Genomic DNA, 25,948 nt, shown 5'->3' with positions numbered 1-25,948 from the left:
AGAAAGAAAACTAAAACCGATAAACCATCCAGGAAAATTCTTAGATTTTTGACTTTGTCAGTTTAGTTTGGCTGATCGGCGAGTGGATATTTTTGTCTTTATTACTTCTCTTTTGAGGGAACCCACAGAAGTTTCTTTAGGATTTCTGATCGAAGCGGTTCCCGTTCAGTTTTACTTGTTTGTCTGAGTCATGATTATCAGGGATATTTGTAGTCGATCAATCAGCACACTGATAGGAGTCTTCACCTTTAGTCCATTTGTGTCATACTTGTTCTCCCTTTTGTTCCTTTTTAACTCTTCCTTCTTTGACTGGTATAAATATTTTGGCCTCTTTGTTCCTTCACACCCTTTTTCTTTCGTACACTGTTTCTGTGCCTTTTTAGTCTGTATTTTCTAAATGTTTTAATTCTTCTCTTTTGGAAAAAGCTCATACAGGGTGTTTTAAAAGACACAGGCATCTGTTAGTTTGTGTGCATCTTGTCTGTGCGTGCGCGCCATTACACAGCCCACGGGGCTGACTGTAAACTGCTGAGTTCATAGTCGGCACTGAGTGGACAAAAAAAATCAACCCTCTTCCCAGTTTCTGCCGTAAGATTGGCCCACATAGCTTTCCCTCCCTCTTCACTCTTTACAATTGGGTCTCAAATTCAGCCCCTCCCATCCCATTGGTCCTCCTGGGGTTGTTGCCTGGTTACATCAGAAGCTCATATATTTGAGCAGAGCTCTGGATATTTACTGCAGCACTTTTGGAGACAGAGTGCAGAGTGAGGCAACCTCACTCACTCACACACACACACACACATCCACACTTGTTCATAAATTCAAGACACACCGTTTTAGAGGACGCTACAGCATGCACCCTGCTGACACCGTGGCTCTGTTGCTAGACCTGCTTGTACTGACGCTGACACCTCAAAGTGCTCAATTGGGATAACCTCTGAATACAAGGTTGATCTACAGACCTGCCAGGTACTCGAAGAAGGAAGGAAAAACTGAGGGTTCAGGAAGAACAAGCTTAACAGCTGGATACTGCTGCTACAGGAGATGTGTCAATTGGTTAACAGGCAAAAAGAAGAGAAACACAGAGATCGTGCAGAGTTTGGCTAAAAGTCAAGCTCGCTTCTCACACTGGACTTCAATAACCTACAGGTTGGCTTGCTGAGTACAGTGGAAAGACGAGAAAGAAGATACTCAACAGAGAAACTGACAGAAACTGAACCGCCTACAGGCTTGATCCAGTGGCATAAAAACCCCAAAGCTAAACAAAAAGAGTAGATCACAGTGAGAGGAAACACAGCTGGGAAAATGAGAATGGCCTGTGACATTCTGCTGCAGAGGTAAACATCAGGGGTTATGTAACTCCTGTAGTCTGACTGGAATGAAAGATTTCATGGATGAATAGATGGATGAAGGAGAAAGCAAATATGTGGTTGGATGATTGATGAAGTGAATAAAGAGAAGAGGTGGGGAAAAGTGGATCGTTGTGGATTGTTTGAGGGAAAATGACTGTAAGAAGCAGCAGGAAGAATAGTTGAAGTTTTGATTTAGGTATGAATTGGTGGAAATGTTAGGAATTTAAAACATCATTGTACATGGAAAACTGGAGGGGAAGGAAGATAGTTTGTGCTTGCTGCTCAGTCTTTATTTACCAGAGAGAAGAAAGAGGAGCTGTATAGGAGTCCAGAGGAAGTATATACTTGACAGCAGATTTTTTTTAAGTTATGTAATCTGAATATAAATGACACAAGAGTGCATGATGACAGTGTGTCAGCACTTTTTGCACCATAGAAGGAAAGAAAAGGCAAGTTAGTAGGGAGTAATTAGGCGTGTGGAAGTTTATCGACAGAAATTTTGCTAACTGATTAAAGTAAAACAAGTCCTGATGTGCCAAATGCCAAACCCCTGTTTCCTTTTGCTCAGATGTAAGGATTTTGATGCCGTTCAGCTAATGATTAGCAATTAGAAGATGTGACCTTGAGCTTTTTCTTTTTAATGCTGTTACCTCACATTTTACAAGCAAATCTATTTAGCAAGAAAATAATCATTGATTCATTGTTGGCTTTTTCTGACATGGAAAAGAATGTGAATTAAACCATCAATATGTAAAAAAAAATATAATGCATAGTTAGATGTAAAATAATCAAAACAGTGAGGGTATCTGTAAATGTGCAAGCTCTTAACAATGTTGCATCAGTTCCTCGTGACTGGTGAATGGTGGAATGAGGAGGATTTGTTGGGCCAACTTAACCAAAATCAAATCGATATTCTCTGATGGCCAAACTGCTGCGGGACAATTAAGAGGAAATGAATGAATCTGAGCTGTGCAAAGCAAATGATGGAAACAAACAAATGAGCATCATGGAGGCAGTGAAACAAACAGATGTTACATCTTTGACCTGGTCTGTGTTTAGGTTGCGATCTGAATACAAACATCTGTGACGGATTTTTGGCGCTTCCACGAAGGACTATAAATGTTTACAGTTTCAGACGCAGCCAGGAGAGCTGTTTATGAGATGTAAGATGATGCTTATGAAGAAGAGTGGGCAAGTGAGTGTGTGCTTCAGGTTGTGCTAAGGAAGGAAAGGCTTATGCAGGCAAGGTGTATTTATGTCCGAAGTGGGTAACGAGCTAAAGCAGTGAGCTATGTTTTGTTGAACATGCTGGTTTACATATATATATGTGTGTGTGTGTGTGTGTGTGTGCGGGGGCTGCTGCAGTCACTATTACCTCCCAGCCAGAGCAGAGCCGAGTCAGGTTTGCTGACAACAGCACATCTTTAAAATCATATCTCACCTCTAACTTACCTTACGCGCGCACACACTCGTATATTCTTGCCTTTGCATCAGAAGAACCATTGAAAATAATACAAGTGGGTAATTGATTAGTTATTTTATTCTTTAGTGTCATCACTGATAATACAAAGTCCCTCTGCTCTACTTTGCAGTAACCCACAATCTTTTAGCTGTTTAGTCACCAGTCAGCTGACTTGATGGCGCTAATACACAGCACAGTGGTTCACCTCTGCAGTTCATGCTCTTATCTGTGCAAAACTGATACTGGTGTCCTAACTTTGTGATACACACAGGGTACTGTAATGTTTTAGATTTCAGATAATTGCACAAACTCAAAATAGAGTCGAGTAAATACTGCACATTTCATCCACATTTCTCAATGATTTTATCTCCTAATACCTGAAGGTCACGTCCCGTGCTGCAAGTATAAAATGTGTGATTGCGAGATAATATTAAATCGTACAAGTTTTTCTCCATTACTGAAAGCCAATAGGAGATTTTTTTTAAAAACAGCTTTGCTGAATAATGATTGAATTACCTCAGCAGCACGCACAGCAGCAAATGGAAGGATAGCTTTCAACACAGATGGAAATAACAGTCGTGTTTAGACCGTGGCAGTGCTGACTGAGATAATCCTTTGGTGGTAAATCAGCAGTAAATATGTTGTGAATGTATAAATATTGCTCTTCACAAATGGAAACCCATGTAATACAACTGGAGAAAAATGGCCAAACGTACATGATAGTTTTATATTTATATTGATTTATTGATATTGATTTATATCAAGTTAAGAGCTAAGTTGTGATGATTACTATATCCAAGACTACAAAGTTTACACAAGAGTGCTAATTGAGTGGTGTGTAAGTTGGACTGTGTCCACTGACCCTGCTGCAGGAGAGATGTTTCTAGCAGAGGGATCCAGGGAGGAGGCAGCAGATTAACCTGATGCGATCTGAGTGATTCTGGCAAGCATCCCTTTTACTCTGACGCGCTCGTCTCTGCACCTTTAAGACGTAGATAATAATGCAGTTAGTAAAATCAAAAAAATCAGTCATAATCTGTTTGAATAATACAAAGTTTAGTGGTCATCATATATGTAGAGACTAAATGTAAGTTGAACTATTTATACTTTGGTCACTAACAAAGGGTTTAGAGTATTAATGCCAACAAATAGCCGTAAAAGGTGTGGTTCCTTAAAATGTTATTAAGGGCTTATCTGTGTCTGCCGTCGAGGCTTTAGGAGCTGCTCTAATCCAACTACTTGAAGCAAAGCTCTGTGTGTGTGTGTGTGTGTGTGTGTGTGTGTGTGTGTGTGTGTGTGTGTGTGTGTGTGTGTGTGTGTGTGTGTGTGTGTGTGTGTGTGTGTGTGTGTGTTCTGGTTGACTCATTGTTAGGTCTCTGCAATACGAGCGCCTTCCTTTTTGTCTGTCCTGCCTTCACACTCACTCATGATCAAGGCTACATTCTCAGGAAGGGAATGTCGGATGTTTGCTGCCTTCATAGTCAGTAAGATGGAAAAAAAAAAAGAAGCAAAGCGGAAGAGAAAGGAGAGCTCAAGAAATGCAGTAATGAAACTAAAAAGGCTTTTTGGGGTTGAGTGAGCATGAATGAAAAGAAACAATAGAGTGATGAACAGAAGCAGATTTGATTTAAAACATAGCTAATGGAAGACAAACACCCCAGAGAAAGAAAAGAGAGGGAAAGCAGCAAGAAGGAGAAGAATAAAGAAAGGGCATTATGGTTTCCTATCTGCCATTAATAATTCAGTCATTATCGATCAACCTGAGCACTTCTTGTAGCGTTAAAAGTGCATGTGTGTGTGTGTGTGTGTGTGTGTGTGTGAGAGACAGACCCAGCACACACATACACATGAAAGGCTTGCATAACGTCAGCTGTTGTTTTTCTAATGAGTTGAGTTTGCCCCCTTGACTGACACACACACACACACACACACACACACACACACACACACACACACACACACACACACACACACACAGCAGAAGGTCGTTCGCATTAAGTCCAAGAGCACCGACACGTCTTAGGTGTGTGTGTGTGTGTGTGGGTGTGGGTGGGTGTGTGGGTGTAGTGTTATATAAATCCTGGCGTGCCTGTCAGTGGGTGTGTTTGTGAATCAAGTGATGGGACACATCACAGCCAACTTCTTGTTTCATGCCATGTACACATGCACACGCACACACTTCCCTGCTTATGGAAGAACAAGTATGACATTACATACACAACTGTCTATCTGATCAGCAGGGTCAAGCAGAGCTCTGTAGCCTAAATAACAATCTGCCCACTCAGAGTGGCGCCACTGACTAAAACTGTGCGCGTGATACATTTGCTGAAATTGTCATTTCAGGGCATCTCAGACATCACTGTGCTAATTTTTACATGTTTTTCATTGATTTCACCTCTACTACCTCAGTGCTCGATCCCTGCTCTGTCTCACTAATGCACGTATAGAATACACAGACATACTCATTGTTAACAGCATTGCTAACATTCTTCTTCCCTGTTTTGACTCTTGCGGCTCGACACCCACCTCCTCCAAGGTCAGTGCGGGACAGGAGTCGAGGAGTGCGTGATGTTCTAACCTTGTTGTGCTTTTCCTCTCTCTGGCTCTACAGCTCCCACCTCTCCCCTATATCCATCCTGCCTGCTGACTCTGCTGAGTAAGTCTCCACATTTTCACACACACACTCACAATGGCATACTTAGACATAAACTCACGCTCACATACGCATTACATCACAACAACTTATAAAACATCATAAGCTGTAATAAAATATGTACTCAGTAATTCTTAATATTATATCCCGCAAAGGCATTTCATGTTAGAATATAATATTAATGAAACTGCAAATAATCGATAAGAGAAAGACAGAGCCATATTATATGTTAAGCGTGATGAGGCAGTCAAATAGCATTTTCTCAAGAGGCGAATAAAATAATAGAAATCGAGATTGATGTGCAGCCGCTGCTGAGACAAGTGAGTTTTAAAAACTGTACAAGGTTTAGAGGAAGAGACGAGCAGGAAGGAGGCGAGCCGGCCGCGTGTTTTGATTAGGAAGCTAAAGTAAAGCATTTTGCATGGCGTGGCACTTTGACGGTCTCAAGGACACGAACTGCAATCACATGACAGTCAGGCCGTCTCTTCGACGCTGCTCAGCATGGACGCAGAATACAATTATTTCTCTTTGTACAGCGCTTTAATGTGGGTTTACTTATTAGACTTAAACAATGAGGAATTAAACATAAAAGCTGGAATTCACTACCAGCAGTCAAAGGAGTTTAAATTGTCACATGTTCAGCTGCCCACAAATTTGACAGAAAATAGTAAAGATGGTTTTAAAAGAAGAAGAAACACATGATGATGGAGATGGGGAGACAGTTTTTTGCTGTGCAGATTTTAAAAAAGCAGTTTAATCTATTTTCATAACGCACATGCCAATAAAAAAGTTTCCCTTAAGTTTAAAAAGAGGGACCCTGCAGGTCCCACCGAGTTTCCCTGTTGGGAGGTAAAAATTTGGACGCTGTGTGAGTGTAAGTGCTTCTTTCTGTGTCTATGTAAGTAGGAAAGAGTGCAAGTGCATCATCTTTTACTGCTTATGTGTTTATTTCTGGAAGTGGCTGTTTGTGTGTGATGTGCAGTGTAGTTATTATTGTAGAGCTTCCTGGAGGTGGAGGCGAAGTTTGAGTGTATGTGTTCATATATTGACACCTACATTTCATTTATCTCAGCTCAGTAGCTTTATGAGTTTCTGCCTTAAATGGACATAGCAGAAAATCCCCTACATCTATTTTTCCAGCATCAAGTACTCGATGTGTTAAATTCATGCGTATCTACAGAACCTGGGACAACTTGGTGTCACTGTCTGGACGTTTACTTTGAGGATCAGCTTAAGGAGCAGAAGTTATATGATAGAAAAATAGAGGAAAAGTTGGAATAACACGTGATGAAAGCAGATGAAGTGAGTGAACAGTTGGTATGGGGGAGTTGGGTCTTTTCCCATTCAACTTAGGCTCTGCCGCCGTCTAAGCTGGAACAGTGACAAAACTCACAGACTGCATGAAGCCAGAGTAAATGAGGGAGGAATACATTATGATCAAACAAACATGGTCCAGTAATTGAAGCCAGATAGATGGAATCTCAGTAGAGCCGGTGGATCAGGCGTTGCATGTCGGTGCAGAAAAGGTCAGCGTGTGACTGCCGATGTTACCTTTTATAGGCTCTAACATCCCCTCTTTTCTTCTCCCTGACTCCATATTAATCCTTTTAGACCAGGGCCGCACCATTGGCTTAATAAGGACTTGTTAAATAGCTCAGAAGGGGAAAGAAAGCACTGAGTGAAAATGATGAATATTATTCACTCTTAAACTTCAATAAATGTCTCTTATATGTACCTAATTACTATATAAAGATGAACATATAAATGCCATTTATCTGTTAATTGATCAGCAGAGGTTCCAGACACAGAGGTAGTGCTAAAAACAAACATCTTAATTAAATCTGGAAAAACAGCCCTCTAACCTCGTCAGTATAACTGAACTAAGGATGTCATGTTGATTACAACAGTTTTAGGCATTATGTGAGCGTGTTTAAAGCATGTATACTAATCACTAAAAAAAAAAAAAACCATGTTTAACTGAAGGATTAAAAAAACAGTGATGGTAGTGCTGTAGTGTTGGGTAGTTGTTACTCTGCAAATCAGTTTTTATCTTTTTAGGTTTTTGATACATCGTGTCCTACTGCAGTTCAGAAATAAATACATACACAAGCCTAAATAGTGCGCATGATTCTGGCAGGTGGACGACAGATGGAACTTATCGGTCTCCAGCTTTGACTATTTGCAACATGGCTGAAGTATTTTCGTTTTGGTTATCAAAACAGTTGTTGACGTCACAGACTTTTTCTCTACTCGATATAAGTCAGAGAAACATGCCCAGCATCTTGGGTGTTTGGATTATTGCTGTGGCTCGTTTTATGTGGATACTTCGGGTGGATAATGTTATTTTCAGGTTATCTATTTTTGTTTTTCTGTGGAGTTGTTGCACTGAATGAACAGGAAAAAAACATGGTCACTGGATCTCATGCAAATTAGTTATGTAAACCTTGGAAACTCGGCTTATCCTCTTTAAAGGTAGTCTGAACTCTTTGGACAGTGGTTAGTGTTAAACATCATTTTAACTTGTATTTCTGCTTTGTTTCCCAGTATTATTCAGCGGACCATCAGGGCTGCAGTGGAGCAGCACTTCTTTGATCTGAAAAACTCCATCGACCAAGACCTCAGCAGCTACGACAGCCAGGGGTGAGAGTGCAACACAGGCAGACCTGAAACCACAAAGTTTCTATGCACGCATGAATTAAATGTCTGTTGCACTTTGTAGTTGCACCTGTTGGTACAAACATGATTGCTCAGTGTTTTAAAGTGGCATCAGATGACTCTAAAGAAGCATTTCCAAGATAGCAAATCTCATGTACAAAGGCACAAAGCCAGCCAGATGGTTCACGTTACAGATAAACACGTTTAGAGCAGTTGTACTGTAGGTTACTTTAGCATTATGCTACTTTGCATAGCATTCCCCTGGATACAAGTTATGAATTTATATTTAAATAAGGGTACTTTCATTGCTTTATTAATCTTTCCATTGTGATATGTTAGGGAGAGTCCCAGTGAGCCTGCAGACCAGGGCTGTGATGGAGACGAGGAGCAACAAACTGACCCTGAAGACAGTGCCTGCGACACAGAAGGGGGTACCCCGCTCACACAGCCTGAGCAGCACATCCAACAAAATCAGCGAGAAGCGCAGGTCAGTGGGGGGACGTCATGACGTGATAACCAGAAAGGGAATCTTTGTTTTAGTTGCTCACGCTGCCTGTTACTGTAACATTGGCAGAACAGCAGCTCCCCTGTGTTCAAACAGAAAGTGACATCAGATGATAAGACACAAAAGAAAACCGTAGCAAGCTGCTGTGTGGGCTCAGAGCATGCTTCCCATAGCTAACCTCCTTCCCATCTCAGTGTGTCGCTTCATTCCAAGGCAAAATGTGTTTGATATTATCAGCACAGGCCCATCTTTGTTCTGCTCTGATCGCTACAATAGCTGGAAATTTACTGGGAAAGCGAGAAACAAGAGGGTTGTTTAACAAATGCAAACACGCAGACACATTTAGTCATAACTAAATGTTAATAAGGTCATTTTGTACTTGGAAAAAGTGCTGAAAAAGTGTTCTTTCTCAAGGTTTGGCAAACGCATTTGCCACTTTTTATACCTATCATATTCCAGGATGCTATATTAAAAAACAAGGAGCTACTTTCAAGGGCTTTGGAAATTCTTGACCTTGCTTTCTTCACATTTTGGTAAGAATAGATACGAACTGATAAAATTATTATCCAGATGATGATGCTTTGAGATGCATTATCTGTTTAACACATTCTGAAGGGTAGTAATGTTTCTCTTTATTTTCAATATCTAGTTTTAGGCAGACATGCACGGCACATATTCTTTGTATTCCTGTGCACATCACATACATTTTTATTGAAGCTGTCTCATTGGAAATCAAAACCCTGTTACTAGTGCCCCCCATTCAGCCTTACTGGCTTTTATCCCAAGAACCATGTTAGCTTCCAGATGGAGGGGTGAGGAGGAGACAACATGGTAGGCAGGGAGATGAGACCCACGGCTGGAGGAGACGCTGTCACAGAAACAATAATCTTGATCCAAGTCCTTAAATAGATCAGCCAAGAGCCAAAGAATGACAGCTGCTCCACTGTACTACATCATCACAGACATGCATGTATTTACACTGGTTTTATGCTTAAAAAGTTGTATAGTTGTGCCATGTGCTATTAACAATGAGCTCAATATGTGTGTGTCCACATAACATACACACAGTGAAATGTCTTCTCATTTATGATGAGGACTTTTGTGTTCTTACAGAGTTGTCTGTATAGGTTCTCAGTCATTCAGGTGATGCTAGTCTTAGGAACTTGAGGGGGGAAACAGAAGGTATCTGGACGTCTTTAAGCTTGTGAAGACATTTCATTCTCATCCAAAACTCCCAAACTCTCTTTCAACGATGCCAATGTTCACATTCTGGACTGAAAAGACAGATGGCTTGAAAGAGGAGTAAATGAAAAAGATCTATGAACAGAAATGGTAGCTTTTTCTTCCTTTTCCTGTAGCGCCTACTCAGCTTGACTTGACTCTACTTGGTTTCAGTCATTTTCCATTACAATTGATTACCAACTTATGTGCATGAGGTTGTTATAGCAACGTCCTGTGACATCTTCTGTATCTGACACAAAAATACATGTTGCTCTCATGACTCATCGAGTGATGCCACTGACTAGCCAATCGGTGGCATGCGGTCTGTTAATGTCACGTTTTCGCCTCAGACTGCTCGGAAGCCCAGCTGAGTAGGTACTAAAGAAGTGGTACCCGTTATTACCAGCTAGTGGAAAACCCTAAAAAACGTATTTAGCTGAGCCAAAAGCCAACCTGCCTACAATAGAGGTTTGAGAACCCTTCCCAGGTTTTTCAAATCTCACTCACAACTTACCTCAGATGTGAGTCAGTAGGTCACATGATAGGGGTGGGGCAAGGTTTCACAGTAGTTTCACCCTTAACTTCCCTGATGGTATCAAGCCACACCTTTTTTCCCACCTTGGCTCGTGACAATGCACATGACGTGATTAATACTGGGTCAACGACTCTCCAAACCACCTCCAAAGAGAACAACCCCCATGTTAAATACGTGGGACTCTCCACCTTTTGTTTTCAGGACTGAAAAGCCTCACAAACTTCAAGAAGTCCAGTAACTTTTTCAAGGTTTACAGAGTTGTTGAAGATGAGCAGAGGCATTTTTAACCTCTAATTTTTAAGGAGCCTTAAATTCTTAACTATTTAAGGTGAAAGAGCTTTATTTAATGCATTTATGATTACCTCACTGTATTCTGGGTATTTTGTGAACATTTGATCTGTTGGAGTGCTACATCTCTGTGTTGTCTCATTAACTGAGGAAGTGAAGCATTACAGTGTTTTACTTATTTCTGTTAGACTCCAGTGTGTAGCTCAGTTTGTGTTCTTGCCCATTCCTGTCTCTTGCTCTGCTTATTCCTGTTTAAGTTAAACAGAACATCTTGCTGTCCTGTCTTTTTTCCTCCAGAATTCACTGGACTCTGTCCCCACCCTGGAGGAGAGCTCAGGAATGGACCTGGATGCAGAGTCTGTCACCGATGCAAAGAACAACTTAAACACTGCCAGGTGAGCTGTTTACTTCACAAACACCAGCTGCCTGGATTTACCCTCAGAGTTTAGTTTCGATGCAAAGCAAACGAGAGGCAGCAGTGTTGCCGTGCTGATCAGACACTTGCCTTCTGCAAATTGCTTTGACACGCTATTTCAACCAGAGCTCACATTTTATGCTGCATCTGAAACGCATCTTTATCTCAGTCTCTCTCACTCCCAACACTTATTCACTTTTGCTTCCTTCTTGTGTATCTTTACATGTCATATGATGATATTACAGCCCCAGCTTGTTGTTAACAGCTGTAGTGAGTACACCGCCATCAATGTGGCATGCAGTGTTAAAACTGACAAATGCTGTTTCACACCTATTTATTTAAAACAGGCAAAATACTGACTACACAAAGCACTGATTTTGGTTACAGCTTTGTGAGTTTTTTTCCTCGTCAAATTATTCGTGCAGCGGAAAGATTTTTTTTGTTGTGTGACTGTGGTGTGACTCTTCGTCAGCTGTTATCCAGGCAAGGTTTCAGGAAGACTAAATATGGTGAGAGTGATATGATTGGACAGCTTTTATAAAACTACACTTATCCAGATGAGTCTGTACAGGGGTACCATATTAGTACTTCTTGTTATTAGACCAAAGAGTACTGAAAACGTACATCCCCTGGTGGAGTGTTAATGTGTTTATCTCCTTTATGGTTTAATTTTGAGTGTTTATCTAATTTCATTTAATTCTAATCTTCATTTTCAGGCAGGACAATCAGCCTCTTGTGACGATGGAGCACACTGTCACCATAAGCTGTGTAAGTGACAGGATGTGGAAATGTACACCTTTCATAGACTGTATATAAACAATGGCTACAGCCATGGTTATGTCATCCACTGGCTTGGACCTTCACAGTAAAGCTTTTAAGTATCTGTTAAGGCCTTAATTACACGGGCCTACAGAGCAGTCAGTGACCCCATGGAAACCAGCAGATGCTGGGGGAAAATGTTTATTCCCTGATTTGTTGGCAAGTGGTTGCTGGAAGTTGCTAGGTGAGATTGGTTACAAAGGTGCTGGTCTGAAAAACACCTTAGGCCAACATTCCTTCAAACACTTGCAAATGTACCTTCAGTTATTTGGTCCATTTTCCTTATTTCTTTTATCTCGTATTGATTTTTTTTTTACTCCTCCAGGACTCCAGTTCATGTTGCTGTGATCACAACGCCAACACCAGCCAGCCCAACAGGAACCACCTGTCACCATGCCAACCAGACTCCTCCCACCTCCAGCTTTTTCCCAACAACCAATGGGAAGGTGAGTTCCATCATATCCTGGGAATTCCAGCTTGCTCAGTGCAGCATAAATATTCACAGAAAATTAAAGTGGCATTGGAGAAGTTATGCAGAGGGACAGACTTTTAAAACTTTAAATTAATTTATTTTATCTAATAAAAGTGACATGATGGGAAAAGTTAATTTCATTTAGATTGTTGTATGAATTCCTCTTACTTAAATATAAAACTTATGGAATATTTTTACTCTAAGCTTAAATATGTTGCTGAGATCTGAATTCAAACCTGCTCAGTTTGATATATTCTCTCATGTAAGTGATGAAAAACTGACGTTGCTGGCATTTGTTTGCAATTAAACACAACACACATTGGATGAATGCTGGTGAGTGAAGTTATGAATGACCTCACTGCTCCTCTTCTGTGCTATCTCTCTCCCTGTCCCTCTTCCTCCTCGTCCTTCTACTTCTCCTCCGTCCATCCAAACAGCGTCACCCCCCTCCCATCTCCACCTCCCTCCCATCGACTTCTCATTGATGCATCTGCAAAAGGAAGGCCAAGGTAAGTCATTTCATAAGCGCCCATTCACCAGTCTACCCCTCCCTCCTTTCACTCGTCCTTGTTATTGTTTTTAATGGTGGTCACAGGTGACAACAATAAAAGAAACTATATTAAAATATAATTAAAATAGCCTCGGCTTTTCAAATGTGCGCGTGGTGACGCTGATCGTGATAAATCCCTCCCTGTAACATTCTTCCCTCCATCAGATTTCATGAGATAGCAGGCGAACTTGTTTTTTCTTTCTTCACTCTTCCCTCTTATTTTTTTTAATTTACACTTTGATTCTGCTGCTCTTATTGGTCACGACCCCTCCTACACTCTCTCTTCCTCCTCGATTCAACTTGGCAGCATAGCACTGACTGTAAATACACCGGTAATCAGGCTTAGCGTGAGTCAGCAGGTATGGAAGTAAACAAAATAAAATGTTGCTGTACATATCTGTCCATCATGATATGTATAACACCTCTCTCTCTCTCATGCACTTGCTAGAGAGGGATTAATCGTCTGGCCTCTCCCTTCCTTCTTGTCCTCTTTTTACTTGGCTTGATTCCTCTCTTTATTTCTTTCCGTCTTCTCCAGACCCCGTCCCAGCTTTTAAATCCTGGCAGGATGACAACGAGAGCGGAGAGGCACAGCTCTCCCCGCTGGCCGGTCGCATGGTTCCTCTCCCTCCGCTCCCCCTGGAGGAGGGTGGTGAAGAGGAACAGGGAGAGGGAGGGCAGGATGACTCCCCTTCCTCTTCCCGCTCCCACCCTCACCTGCTGGCACGGCGCTTTCTTGATTTTGGTGTGCACGGTGCCCAGAGATTCCTCCAGCAGGATCTGGACGCCACTTCACCCACCAAAGTACATAGGTATGATGTGTAGCTTATTCACTGTAAGACTGGTGTTTTTGGGAGGGTTTAATGGTTATAATGACACCCACAAATCGTTATCTTTGGTCTGAGACCCGAAGGGTTTTTTTGGGTTGTTTTTCTTTTTTGGTAGTTCTGTCATGCCGGGGGGGTCGCTGTGGCTCAGGGGCTAGAGTGTGTGTGAAAGTGGCTTGTAGTAAAAAGCCCTTTAAGGGCTGAGCTGGAGTCAAAAAGAGCCATCAAGTACCAGTCTACTATTTATCCTCAGGCCCAGGCGAGCATCGTTTGGTTCCAAAGAGGCGATGAGAGGAGGAGATTCGGTGATGCACCAGCTCACCAAAAAGCTTCAGCATCTGAAGAAGAAAATCAAACAGTTTGAAGAGCAGTTTGAGAAGGAGAGAAACTACAAGGTAAAATCAGAACTTTAATGGTTTTTTAGGTAGTAATTTAAAAAAAAGAAGAAGAAAAAACTGCAGGAGCCAGTCAGTTATTGCTTTCTTCAGGCTGTTATAGCAAACAGTCATCTTCCTCTGCATCAGAAACACCAACACATTGTTTAATTGCTTACACTGTCACACATTCTGAAAATGTAATTTTGTATTTGTGTCTTAGCTGTTGTTGATGTTTTCTGTGAAATGCCAACTCTTGGTCTCTGTGTGTCCCCCCTCTTCTCTCTGCAGCCTTCTCATGCAGATAAGGCAGCTAACCCCAAGGTCCTCAAATGGATGACTGACTTGACCAAGATCCGCAGGCAGATTAAAGGTACAACTACGTTTTGCTGTCGGCATGCATTCATGTGTGCTTGACGGGGTTAGAGTGTCTGTATGCCATCCTGTTCTGTGCTGGACATTTTGACCCCACTTTCAACCTTTGACCTTTTGTGACAACATGGCATGTATGCTGGTCTGACGGACATACGCAGACATGCACGTGCTCAGGGTCAACGTGGCTCTCACATGCGTGGCTCCCACCCTACAGTGTGCTGGTGCGTCCTTGTGAACCCACATTCATTACCTGCAGGGTGAGTTCAGTCAGGTGAAGCAGCGGAAAACACACAAAGGAAGTATTTGAAAATATTTGGTCAGAAATCCCCAACTGTGGTTGCAGAAGCTTTTGGTTTGGCTGCCAGTCAGCATGTCCAAAATCAGATGTTAAAATATAAAATGTATAGAAATTCTTTTCTGCCGGCGGATGTTTCTCCTCCCGTTGTTTCACCACACTGAACGAACCCTGCAGGACGCCCGTCCACCTCCTTCCTGTGAGGTGCCGGCTCTCCTTTATGGAGTAACGCAGCGGCCAAAACATTTGTCACTGTTTCAAATCAAAACTGAAATCAATAATGTGAGAATCCGCTCTTCACTTTCCTCCTTCCTCCTACTGCCCAACGACCCATTGATTGATTGATTGACTGATCGGCCAACCAGGACGCCAGCACCACCTTTTGCCCAGAAGCACGTTGAGGCACCAGGCTTTGATCCATTCACACAGATGCCACCATGCTCCCTCCTCCCCTTCCTCCTCCTCCTCCTCCTCTATCTGCTCACCTCCCCATCACATACTCACCCCCCCGCTCCACCCCTACTCAGGCCTACTCAGCTCTAGACCGTTTCACCTCAGTAAGTACAAACCCCTCAGTAAGTAGACATCTCAAACACTACTGACAGTCACAGCGAGGCGGCTTTGTGAGAGCATCTTGCTTCCTTGTTTCGGTGTCTGCTGAAACAGCTTGTTGGCATGGGATAATTAATGGAGAGATGGTGAGAAGTGTGAAGCATCATGATGAAATTACACATTTATGGTTCTGATTTCAAAATACAAAACAAGCTCTCTTTTTTGCCAGACATTTTGGGTCTCTGACATGTTAAAAATGTTGGCAAACTGCAAAAAAAACATGTCTAACTGCTGGTATCAGTTCTTTAAACAAGAATGCTACGGTGCTGAAGGTGCAGAAGTGTTTCACCTTTACAGCCATCAGGGCCTTTTGAATTTAGTGATTTTACTGTCTGGCAGTGTTACAAAAAATAGTCTGGAAAAAGTTTGCTCTCTGTCTTTGGCTTTGTATGTTGTGTGGTGGTGTGTTTGTGTGTTGTCACACTGTCTTCTTTCTCCTTATTTCTGATGGGTTAATTGTAATCGTGACGGATAAATTCCTGCATGCCTTAACTGACTTTCTCTGTTTTCTACGTCTCTCCCTCTCTCTCTATCCCTGCCCTTATTTCTTTCCTCTCTCCTCAACCTCATGTGTTCATCCTTCCCCAGATGCCAAACACCGTGCAGAGACCGAGCTCGGCCCTCAGACTCGGCCCCGCAGCAACACCTTGCCCAAGAGCTTTGGATCCACACTGGATCACAGTGCTCATGACGCAGCAGGGGAGCTCAAAGGCCCGCGGCCTACAAGGGAGGAAACACTGGAGCTGATCCAATGCAGAGTCAAAGACAAGAGGGAGGAGGACGGCTGGCCGGATGATATCAAGGTAAGGGCCAGATATTTTCCAGCAGAGCCACTGCACTTATTCAGGGCTCCAGCAACAGGACAAATAAAAAGGATGTGGATCAGATATATAGTTGTCAAGATGGGGAAAAAGAACAGAATATAACCTATAGAGTTTTTTGGGGTTTATGAAATCCTTTAGAAAAGGTCTGGTGTAGGTTTACATACCTAGCAGAACTAAACATGTCCAGTTTTATTGACAAAAACGTTATTTTTACATTTCAATTCATGCTTTTAAGTTCTACAGGAAGAGAAGAAATCTTTTTGATGAACATGCACAAAATTTATATTGACTACAACTTACAGACTGCTTACTTACTTACAGACTATAACTTTAAGGGTAATTTAAATAGTTTGATTGTGAACTTCTCCCGTCACTGTGAAACACCAGTTTAAATACTAGTTAGTTAAATGTATTACTTTTGTTTTATTAACATACAATGGCAGTTACCTGCTGGTTCAGAGGTGTTGCAAGGCCATCAGCCACTAACAGGGCTCTGCACTGCGACAGGAAGTTACAAGCAAGTAAACAAGCAAGATGGAAAGTAAGCAGTGACGACGCAAGATTCTGCAGCACTTTGATGCAGAAAATTAGCAAATGTATGAAAGCTGTTTCAGAATAAACTGACCCACAAGCGCGCGACAGCTCACCTCACCTCGGTGATGTGCAAGCACATTGTGCTCGGGCATGTGGACGCTGGCCTGTGCTCTGATTGTGAGGCCCTCAGCAAAAAATTCTTATGTTTTTAACTACACGTACATTATTTCTGTGTCTCTGTATTTTAAACTAGTCGATCTTTTTTTCCCCTTCCTCACATTTAATGACTAGTAATGTTAAAACCAGGAAAGACACTGTTGAGTGTTAAATATCTGTGCATCTCTGTAGAAGATGACAAAAGAGCAATTAACCTGTGAGAAGACTGTCCTGCAGAAGAATCTGCTGCACTACGAAGGGCTGCACGGTCGACCGGTACGTTCAAAAACCTAAATTCTGCAAAGATTTGTCTTTGCCTTAAAAAGCAAAAAAGAAACCTGTTCTAACCAGGTCTGTCGCTTCACCTGTCCTTCTAGGTGACCAGAGAGGAGCGGCTGGTAGTGAAACCTCTGTACGACCGCTACAGGCTGGTCAAACAGATGCTCACCAGAGTCAGCATTACACCTGTTGCAGTAAGTTCACAATCTCCACCAGAGACACAAAGTTAGCAGCACTCATGCAGCAGACAACGGATCAACTGCATCAACATTCCTCTCCCTCCTCTAGGTATCTCCATCTAGTAAGAGGCGGAGTAAAACCCTGCAGCCAATCATTGAGGGTGAAACTGCTCACTTTTGGGAGGAAATTAAAGAGGAAGAGGAGGAGGAGCAAGAGCAGAAAAGTGGAGGAGAAGAGGAGAGGGACGAGGAGGAAGAAGAAGAGGAGGAGGAGGAGGAAGAGGGAGAGAGCAGCGGTGGTGAGATGCAGAGCCCCGAGGTTATCATGGCCATTGACCCAATGACCTCGAGTGACGGGCCCGTGAGCAGCCAGAACCAGTCTGACCGACAGAGCGACTGTTCAATGAGCGAAAAGATGGAGGAGGGATCGGGGAGGCTGGCGCTCGACCTGCGTCTGTCCAGCTCGAACGCCTCATCCATGTGAGAGCAAAACACACGCAGACGCATTCATAGACACGCATTCATGCGACATTAGGGCCTAAAAACTGATGTGTTGTTACGCTGAAATTTTGCTCAGCTGTTTATCATTTTAGAAATACTGAATTTGGGTGATATTGTGAATTTGAATACATATTTGTTGCAAATGTAAAGGTCTACAGTTGTTCCTCTCAGTGTAGCTGCAAGTTCACTGAGCCTCTGCCTTCATCTCAAAGACAGGAAAAGTGTAGCCTGCTGTGTTCATTACTAAACCCTGGAGAGGAAATGTTCACATATCCTTCTGCTTTGCAAACTGTGCAGATACAAGCAGGAAGTGTGACACAGTTTTCACACAGGTTTCAGCAGCTGAGGTGTAATCTGTTTAACGTGTCACAGGATAATGCCTGGCATTAACATACATAGACTCACACCTCTGATCAGCTCAGGTTCCTGAGTCCAACTGTGATGTGTTTCTTATAGGTTGTGACTCCTGTTTAGGTCACTTCCTGCTCACACTGATCACCTTCTCTCTCTGAATTCAAGTTTTAATTTCTGGTTTATAAGCTAAGTGATTATTAGTGTTAAAGAGAGCAAATGTTGCTGAGAATAAAGCTGTTCTGATGTCTCCACACCACTGTAGTGTTACGTGTGGTTACAGCATCCTCTTCTATCCCATCATCCTCCAGGCCAGAGCTGCTGGAACAGCTGTGGAAGGCCAGAGCAGAGAAGAAGAAACTGAGGAAGACCATCAGAGAGTTTGAAGAAGATTTCTATCAGCATAATGGAAGGTAGGTTTATTTAAGGAATGAAGTCCAGCTACATCACATATGTTCAATGATTTCAGCTTTGTCTTTTTAAACTCAGCAGAGATTGTTTATTCAGTGAATCAGGACAACCTTTATGTAGGATGTATACATTTGTGACGGACTCCCTTTTCTGTATTCCATGCAGCACTTTTCTGGTCTCTCACAGCTTCTCTATTGTGAAAAAATAAATACCACACCTTCTGACAGGCAAGTCTTTGTGTGTCTGTCTGGATAGATCAGCGAAAAAACAGTCTCAGCCTGTGTGTGGCAGGTAATTTGACCAAGCTGTGAAAATGAAAGCCAGGCGGGGTGTGAGGACCATATAGCAAGGCAAAAAAAGTTTTTTTTACCTTCATGATATGTTCAAGATGTCACATCCTCTCACTGTCGGTACAGTTACAAGTGATCCACTGACTAGAAAGAGCAGAAGTTTCTCCAAGATCAGTTTTTAGTCAAGAAAAATATCCTTATTGAAGCTCCACCTGCTTGGCAATAAACACACTGCATTTCCTGCCAAAACAAATTAGCTGAAGTGAAGGAGCAGCTGGATCAGGTTCACCATGCTCAGCAGTAACTTAACAGGTCCGACATGGCTGAACGCGATCAGCAAACTGAAGGGAACGGCAGGAAAATTCAACCAATAAAAAGTCTGCGTTTCAGATGGAAGCTGCAAAAGTACTGAGAGCTGATTAAGGGAAAAATAAAAACATAAAAATAATTAGAAATATCAGAAACCTCACAACTCTGTCTGCTCTCGTTCCCCTTTTAGAAATGTTCAGAAGGAGGACCGGGTGCCGATGCTGGAGGCGTACAGAGAGTACAAGAGGATCAAGGCCAAACTCCGCCTGCTGGAGGTCCTCATCAGCAAGCAAGATTCCTCCAAATCCATCTAGACCCCTTCCTCAAATATCCGCTATCCCCGCACACATCAGCTGTCATCACTGCAGCGACGCTACGCCCAGGACGTCTAGCCTGTCATCACGCCTGGAGAGTTTAACAAAGACTGCAGCCAACAGTCCAACACACAACAAATGACCTCCTGTTGGTACCCTGCAGCCACATCATGGGGAAATTAAGTCAGCTCTGACTGCTTTTATTAAAAAGTAAAAAAAAATAAAAAATAAAAGTGCCACCGAAATCGTAAATACGACATATGGTGTAGCTAAGCTACAAATAGCCTCACAAAAATTAAAATGGTACGGAAACACCCAAAATATTCACAAAGAGAAACACAACTGACTCTGCCACATATCAAACAGAAGAATATTTTAGGGCGGCTTCAAGTGTCATTTCCTCAAATTAAAAAATGGAATGACATCTCAAATGTTTTTTTAAACTTGTTAGTGATCCAATCTGCCAAATGCCTGCAAGTGTGTGAGGACAAACACTGGAAAAGTAAAGCCGTCATTTAATGTGTGGCCAAACCGAGGTGCTTTGCCAAATATCTGAAACCCAGGTTTTAGTTGAGCATTTTAAAGTTAAATGTGCGTTCTTACAACTTTTTCCCCCTGATGTGAATGCAGCACGGCCGCTGGTCAAACTTAAAGCAACTTCCATCATCCATCCCCGCTGCCTCAGTCTGCATATCATCTGAAAACAAACAGCAGTTTAAATAAAAAAGACACAAAGAGAAACTAATCACTGTGTGTATCATCATCATCATCATCTCACCAATTTGACTCAAGACTCTGCGCTCGTCTCTCACCTCCTGGTTTTCTGACCAGGAAGAAAAAGGCAAAAGCATTTTGACTTTTTGATTTCAAGAACATTACTGTTGTCGATCTTTGTGTTCCTGAGGAATCTCATCGGACAGCTCGAGGACTGGCATTTTAGACACTCTTCACTCAACACACTTCGGATTCATCTGGAACGTCTCGCACTGCGCTTCAACCTCTTTCACTTGTCATTTTAATAATAATAGTCTAACATCCTTACATCCTGGATGCCTCACCTTCTGACTGATTTTAAATATTCATCCACAAGATTTCAAAGCCGCTTTGTTTTAAAAAGATGATGTACACCGTACAAGAGTTATTCCAACAAAAGTATTAATTCTTTTCGTTATTTTCTATTCTTAGGCGTTTTCTTCTACTTTTTGTTTGCATTTCAAAAAACAGTGATGTGGGAGCATCTTGCAAAAAGAAAAAAAGAAAAGCTGCTTTAAGTCTTTCGACAGCTCCCAGGGCCTCATTAAACAGAAGATGCTCACAGGAAACAGCTGTGACTTGGCTCCTTGTGTTTCGTCCGTCTCCTGTTCAGTTTGCCACATTGTAGTTCCTGAGGAGTTATGGGTGATAAATAGGTCTGTGTTGTTTTTCATCTGAGAATCCAAAAGCATGTTGGCAGCGGGCATTAGTAGTCTCGTGACTAATCTGGAGGTTTTAATTGAAATTTGAAGCTGCGCAGATCATTTGTATGTTAGCATGATGTTGAGAGAGCTGAGGGTGTTTTTAACGAGTGAACGGTCTTTAGGTGTGCCTCTGACCTCCGGTCTGCAGTTTGATTTCCTGCTGGCAGGTCAAAGTAGGGCAGGTGAGGGGAACAAAGTCTGATTTGAGCTCTTCTTTTATTGTTTCCAGTAAGAGTCGAGGCGTCACAGCGTGCTTTAAAGTGTGGGACAAAAGTTTCCGACAGTCACTGAATTTTGGTTTTAAGCTGCGAGCTCGTCAGTCAGCTGTTTGTCGTTTTTCTTCAATCTGCACTTGCATGTTTTAGGCGCACAGGACAAAGCTGACGTACAATTCTCTGCCTGGTTCAGAGGTGGCTGCAGTCTGTCTGTCGGTGGGCATTCAAAGCTATGAATGAGGTGAACCTTTTGTGTTGTGTGAAGATTATTAGGAGTGTGAGAAGTTGGGACAGTTGAAGTTTGATGTAAAAAGATGTTATTTGCACAGCATTCACAGAATGCAGCCCTTTTGTGTTTTATAATTTTTTTTCCATTTGTATTTCTAGAAATGAAGCACTACTTCTATACAGAAATTATACTGTACATTTAATAAAAAAAAAAGAAAAAGAAATACCCGAAGGAATGAATGTCAAAAGAAATGTTTAAATTATTTCAAACATTAAGTTTGGCCCCCTTTGGTTTATTATTATTTGTGATGCCCTGAGAATGTGTTTTTTATTATTAATATTATGAATACTGCTTGTAGTATCATAACCATTATTTTGTGTGGTAACGACAATAATAATCCTTTTGTATGTACTCACTAACTGTAAAACCAGCTGTAGACGTTAGTCTGGCACTGTGGCGAGACGCACATGAACCTGCTCTGTTTTCTGAATTACTTTGTTGCTCTGTGTAATATAAGCTAATATAGAAGCTGTACTGTAGTGAGCTTGCATGGCAAACAAGAACATAATCATATGAAAGAAAAAAAAGTCGCATTGTTTCCATTATTTGTGCCATGAAGAAGCAGCAATAATATGTTTGTGTTCTCTTTAACACAAAAAAGCATTGTGGGTTTGATCCCGAGTGAACATTTGAGGTACGATGTTTTCGGGGTTGGACAGTGTGTTTTACCTCTGCGTCACGCCGGCACTGCTGAAATCCAACGTATCAATAAGTCTGTGAAACTAGCAGGGATTGAAAAGCCAATGACAGATGTATCATCTGAAAACATTCCAGTTTTTATCGTCATCAAAAAAGTGAAGAAAAACGATCCACCGTCAATATCTGAAGGGCTTTTATTTCTGTCGACTTGTTTTTCATTGTGCCTGTAGCAGAGTGGTAAAATTCACAAATGTAAATGTATTCTGTCGGTGTACAGTATGCTTCATCTCACACTTACCCCTCTGACGTGCATGGTTGTTTTACACACCAGGAATTCAGAGCAAAACTCCTCTTCAAAGACGTCTCCTAGGTCCTCCTGGAGATACTTTAGAGATTAGACACATTTTTACGAACTGATTATTTAAAGTGATTTAAATAAAAGTTGTCCAGAAGTTAGTTTAAAAGACAGAAATTATGTTTTTCCTTTAACTACAAACAGTCTGAAGTCAAGAAGAAAACCTCAGGACATCCTTGAGATGGGATTTTGCTATAAATTCCTTCAGTCGAGATTTCAGGAGGGATGTGGCATCAGACGCTCCCTCCCATTTCCTCCAGTCGACCTACACGTGACGCGTTTTAACACATTAATATATCGTATGTATCTGTAACTGTTTTCTTACTTTGTGAATGCTTTTTCAGTTGTTCCTTCATTGACAAAAATGAGAAAATACAATCAGTAACAAACATTTACACATGAAAATAAAATTTACAAGCTTGCCACATCACTTCTCCCGACTGTTTTATTTTTTAAATATACTGGGACCAGGATGTCCCCTGCAAACTTGCCCTGAATATTAAATAACTTATGTCCATTTTAAACAAACAAATCCTTAAGATGACTGATTTAACCCAGTACCACGTTAAGCATTAAAACCCATCCAGGTTACAGACTGGTTTTGGACTAGGTTAAATTAGAATTTAACCAGCTCTGCAGCCATTTTTCATCAATCTATGCTAATTTTTTTAATTACTTTAAGTAATTATAAGTATTTAATTTGTCTTATCACACAAATATGATTTATAGCGTAATTTTATTTTACAGTTCCAATGTACAGCACTTTGTGTCAGCTGTGGTTGTTTTAAAGTGCTTTATAAATAAAGTTGATGATGATGATGATGATGATGATGTAAACAGATGCATAGACATAATGTCACTTGTCTCTAATAATTTTTCTTCATCAACATTATGTGTGATGTTCTCCAACTGCAGGCTGTAGTGCCCTTAAAAGTAGTTCTATGCTCTATATATCTACAAATAGATAGCGTAGTAGTAAGACCACGCTCCTTTGGAGCAGGAGTTGCAAGTTCGATTCCCACCCGTTCCATTCTATATACAGTAAGGGAATCTTATAACCTTAGACCTATGGAATCTTCAATACCCAACATCCACAGTTGATGGCAAAACAACTAATAGCTCTCAGTGTTCGTTTGGAAGAAGGGACTGCTCCCACAGCTAGAGACTGACGAGGTACAAAACACATGCTACGGCAAGGGGGAGCCAGGACGGCAGGTCAGGGGGAGAGATCATCACCCCCACCCGAGATTGGGTACCAATTAAACAAAGAATTACATTTGTTGAGCTCAGGCATCAAAGGTACATTTTTATTTCAAAATGTCAGTGATAATATTAGTGTTTTCTCAAAACATCAAATAGATGCGAGTAAACTAGTAATCTGATTACTGATTACTCAAAAATCTGACCAACCCTTTATCACAGAAACCTTTTAACCTGATTAGGTGAACTACAAATTAGTAATCAGTGACCTCTAGTGGAAGCTAGAGAACACATATGCTGCACAAATACACTCTTCCTTCCCTTTTTCCTGCAAACTACAAGTCAAACATACCAGTTAAGATAAGTTATATACCGCCCTTTGTTTTAATTTTGTTGAGACGTCTCACACAGTCAACCATTATTGATTTTAAAACATATTTTAAAAGTACAACAAGTTGTGTCCTCCAAGTTTCACAGTCTATGAGATCCCACAACTCGCATCTATTTGAGAAAACACTAACATGATCACTGACATTTTGAAATAAAAATAAAAAATGTACCTTTGATGCCTGAGCTCAACAAATGTAATTCTTTGCATAATTATTATTTGATTTATACATAACAGGGTTATAACATTAAGTGACATTTAATATAAATTTCAATATTTTTAAGCTTAAATTGTCCTCCAATTGTAAAAACACCGTGATATATACGTTTAACCAGACCTAGAAGACAGGTGTTTTGGGAATCCATCCTACAGCTCATTCAGAACTCTGCTGCTCGAGTCCTCACTAAGACCAAAAAAGTGGACCACATCAGTCCAGCTCTGAGGTCTTTACACTGGCTGCCTGTCCGTCAGAGGATAGACTTTAAAGTTCTGATGCTGGCCTATAAAGCTCTGAATGGTTTAGGACCAAAATACATCAATGACCTCCTGACCCAGTATGAACCATCCAGATCCCTCAGGTCATCTGGATCCGGTCTTTTATCAGTTCCCAGAGTCAGAACCAGACACGGAGAAGCTGCATTCAGCTTTTATGCTCCTTATATCTGGAACAAACTCCCAGAAAGCCTCAGATCAGCTGAAACACTCAGTTTATTTAAATCCAGGTTGAAGACTCACCTGTTCTCAGCTGCATTTGAATAAAGCACCAAATCCACACTTTAAGCTTAAATTTCAAAACTTACATTTAACTACTGATTTTATCTACTGTTCTGATTTTATCTGTTTTGATTTTATATACTGTTTGGTGTTTGTTGTTTGTTAATTAGTTAGTTAGTTTATTTGCTTGTTTTAATCAATTTTAAATCATGCTTTTTATTTGTTCTTGTTTCTAATGTCTCTGTAAAGCACTTTGAATCACCTTGTTGTTGAATTGTGCTATACAAATAAACTTGCCTTGCCTTGCCTTGCCTACCTGGAAAAACATCCTACCCAATGTTTCTGCGCTGACGCGGCGCATGCGCACAACACCAACGCCAAATTAACTTCTTTTTCTCTCACCCATCCGGAATACTTCTTAAGGTTATGGTTAGGTTTAGTCGCAAGTCACCGTCAAACTATAATACGGGTAGGACGTTTTGTCAGAGTAGGATGGTTTCTCAGAACCTTAGCGCTAGCTTAGCAGGTTTGGCTTACAAACTACTAAAACGAGTACTTAACAAGTCTGTTAATTTATTCCAGTATGCAACAATACGGGCCCTCTCTGTATTCCACCTGGTGTGGTCATTTAAAGTTAAAAGCATGGTAGAGAAGGAAACAAGTGACGAAAATTAATTCAAACTCACCTCCCGCTAGGCTCTTCTTGCGGCACACACGTTTCCTGATAAATCCTTTTTCTTAATTATATTATTATTATTAAAATAGTTCAATGGCTAACTGTTAATAGCAACTGCTACATTCGGCACCGTAGCTAATTAGGCTCGTTGCACCTGTCAACAAAACCAAGACCACGCCCACACGGACCCTTTTCTTTTTCATCCGAACTCATTCAACTGCTTTTAAAACGCGCACACACACACACACACACACTTAAAATAAATTAAGGCATTAAGAATGTCTTTTCTTCCAAACGTTCTCCTTAAAGGTTTGCTTCTTTATAAAAGGAAATAATTTCCCTTAAAATAGATCATGGTTTTGTTTTATATGCTGCTTTGTCAAGAGGAAGATGGCCTCATGCAAAGAGCACAAAGAGATGTAATGATGGAGACATATAGAGAAGGCCAGAAGGAGCT

At 41.3% G+C, this 25,948-nt stretch overlaps 1 protein-coding gene across 5 annotated transcripts in view; it reads left to right on the top strand.

Moving 5' to 3' along the window:
• Positions 1-22,940, top strand: part of fam13b (family with sequence similarity 13 member B) — a 66,802-nt gene extending 43,862 nt beyond the window's left edge. For 2 of the 5 annotated variants that reach the window (XM_040010423.1, XM_040010422.1), the window contains exons 8-24: positions 5,426-5,470; positions 8,012-8,107; positions 8,462-8,609; positions 10,969-11,066; positions 11,803-11,854; positions 12,231-12,351; positions 12,815-12,886; positions 13,466-13,739; positions 14,008-14,149; positions 14,420-14,501; positions 15,164-15,355; positions 15,999-16,213; positions 17,117-17,200; positions 17,302-17,397; positions 17,492-17,862; positions 18,546-18,647; positions 19,435-22,940. In XM_040010423.1, coding sequence (XP_039866357.1) covers positions 5,426-5,470; positions 8,012-8,107; positions 8,462-8,609; positions 10,969-11,066; positions 11,803-11,854; positions 12,231-12,351; positions 12,815-12,886; positions 13,466-13,739; positions 14,008-14,149; positions 14,420-14,501; positions 15,164-15,355; positions 15,999-16,213; positions 17,117-17,200; positions 17,302-17,397; positions 17,492-17,862; positions 18,546-18,647; positions 19,435-19,558 — 2,314 coding nt within the window. In that variant the 3' untranslated portion in view covers positions 19,559-22,940. The remainder of the gene's footprint in view (positions 1-5,425; positions 5,471-8,011; positions 8,108-8,461; positions 8,610-10,968; positions 11,067-11,802; positions 11,855-12,230; positions 12,352-12,814; positions 12,887-13,465; positions 13,740-14,007; positions 14,150-14,419; positions 14,502-15,163; positions 15,356-15,998; positions 16,214-17,116; positions 17,201-17,301; positions 17,398-17,491; positions 17,863-18,545; positions 18,648-19,434) is intronic. The other 3 variants (XM_040010424.1, XM_040010425.1, XM_040010427.1) reach the window with 3 other exon arrangements.
• The last annotated feature ends 3,008 nt before the right edge of the window (positions 22,941-25,948 follow it).

Source organism: Simochromis diagramma, unplaced genomic scaffold, assembly GCF_900408965.1.
Source record: "Simochromis diagramma unplaced genomic scaffold, fSimDia1.1 OVJJ01000585.1, whole genome shotgun sequence".
Classification (NCBI taxonomy): Eukaryota; Metazoa; Chordata; class Actinopteri; order Cichliformes; family Cichlidae; genus Simochromis; species Simochromis diagramma.
Note: the sequence above shows the minus strand (reverse complement) of the source record. Positions and strands in the feature narration are given on the sequence as shown.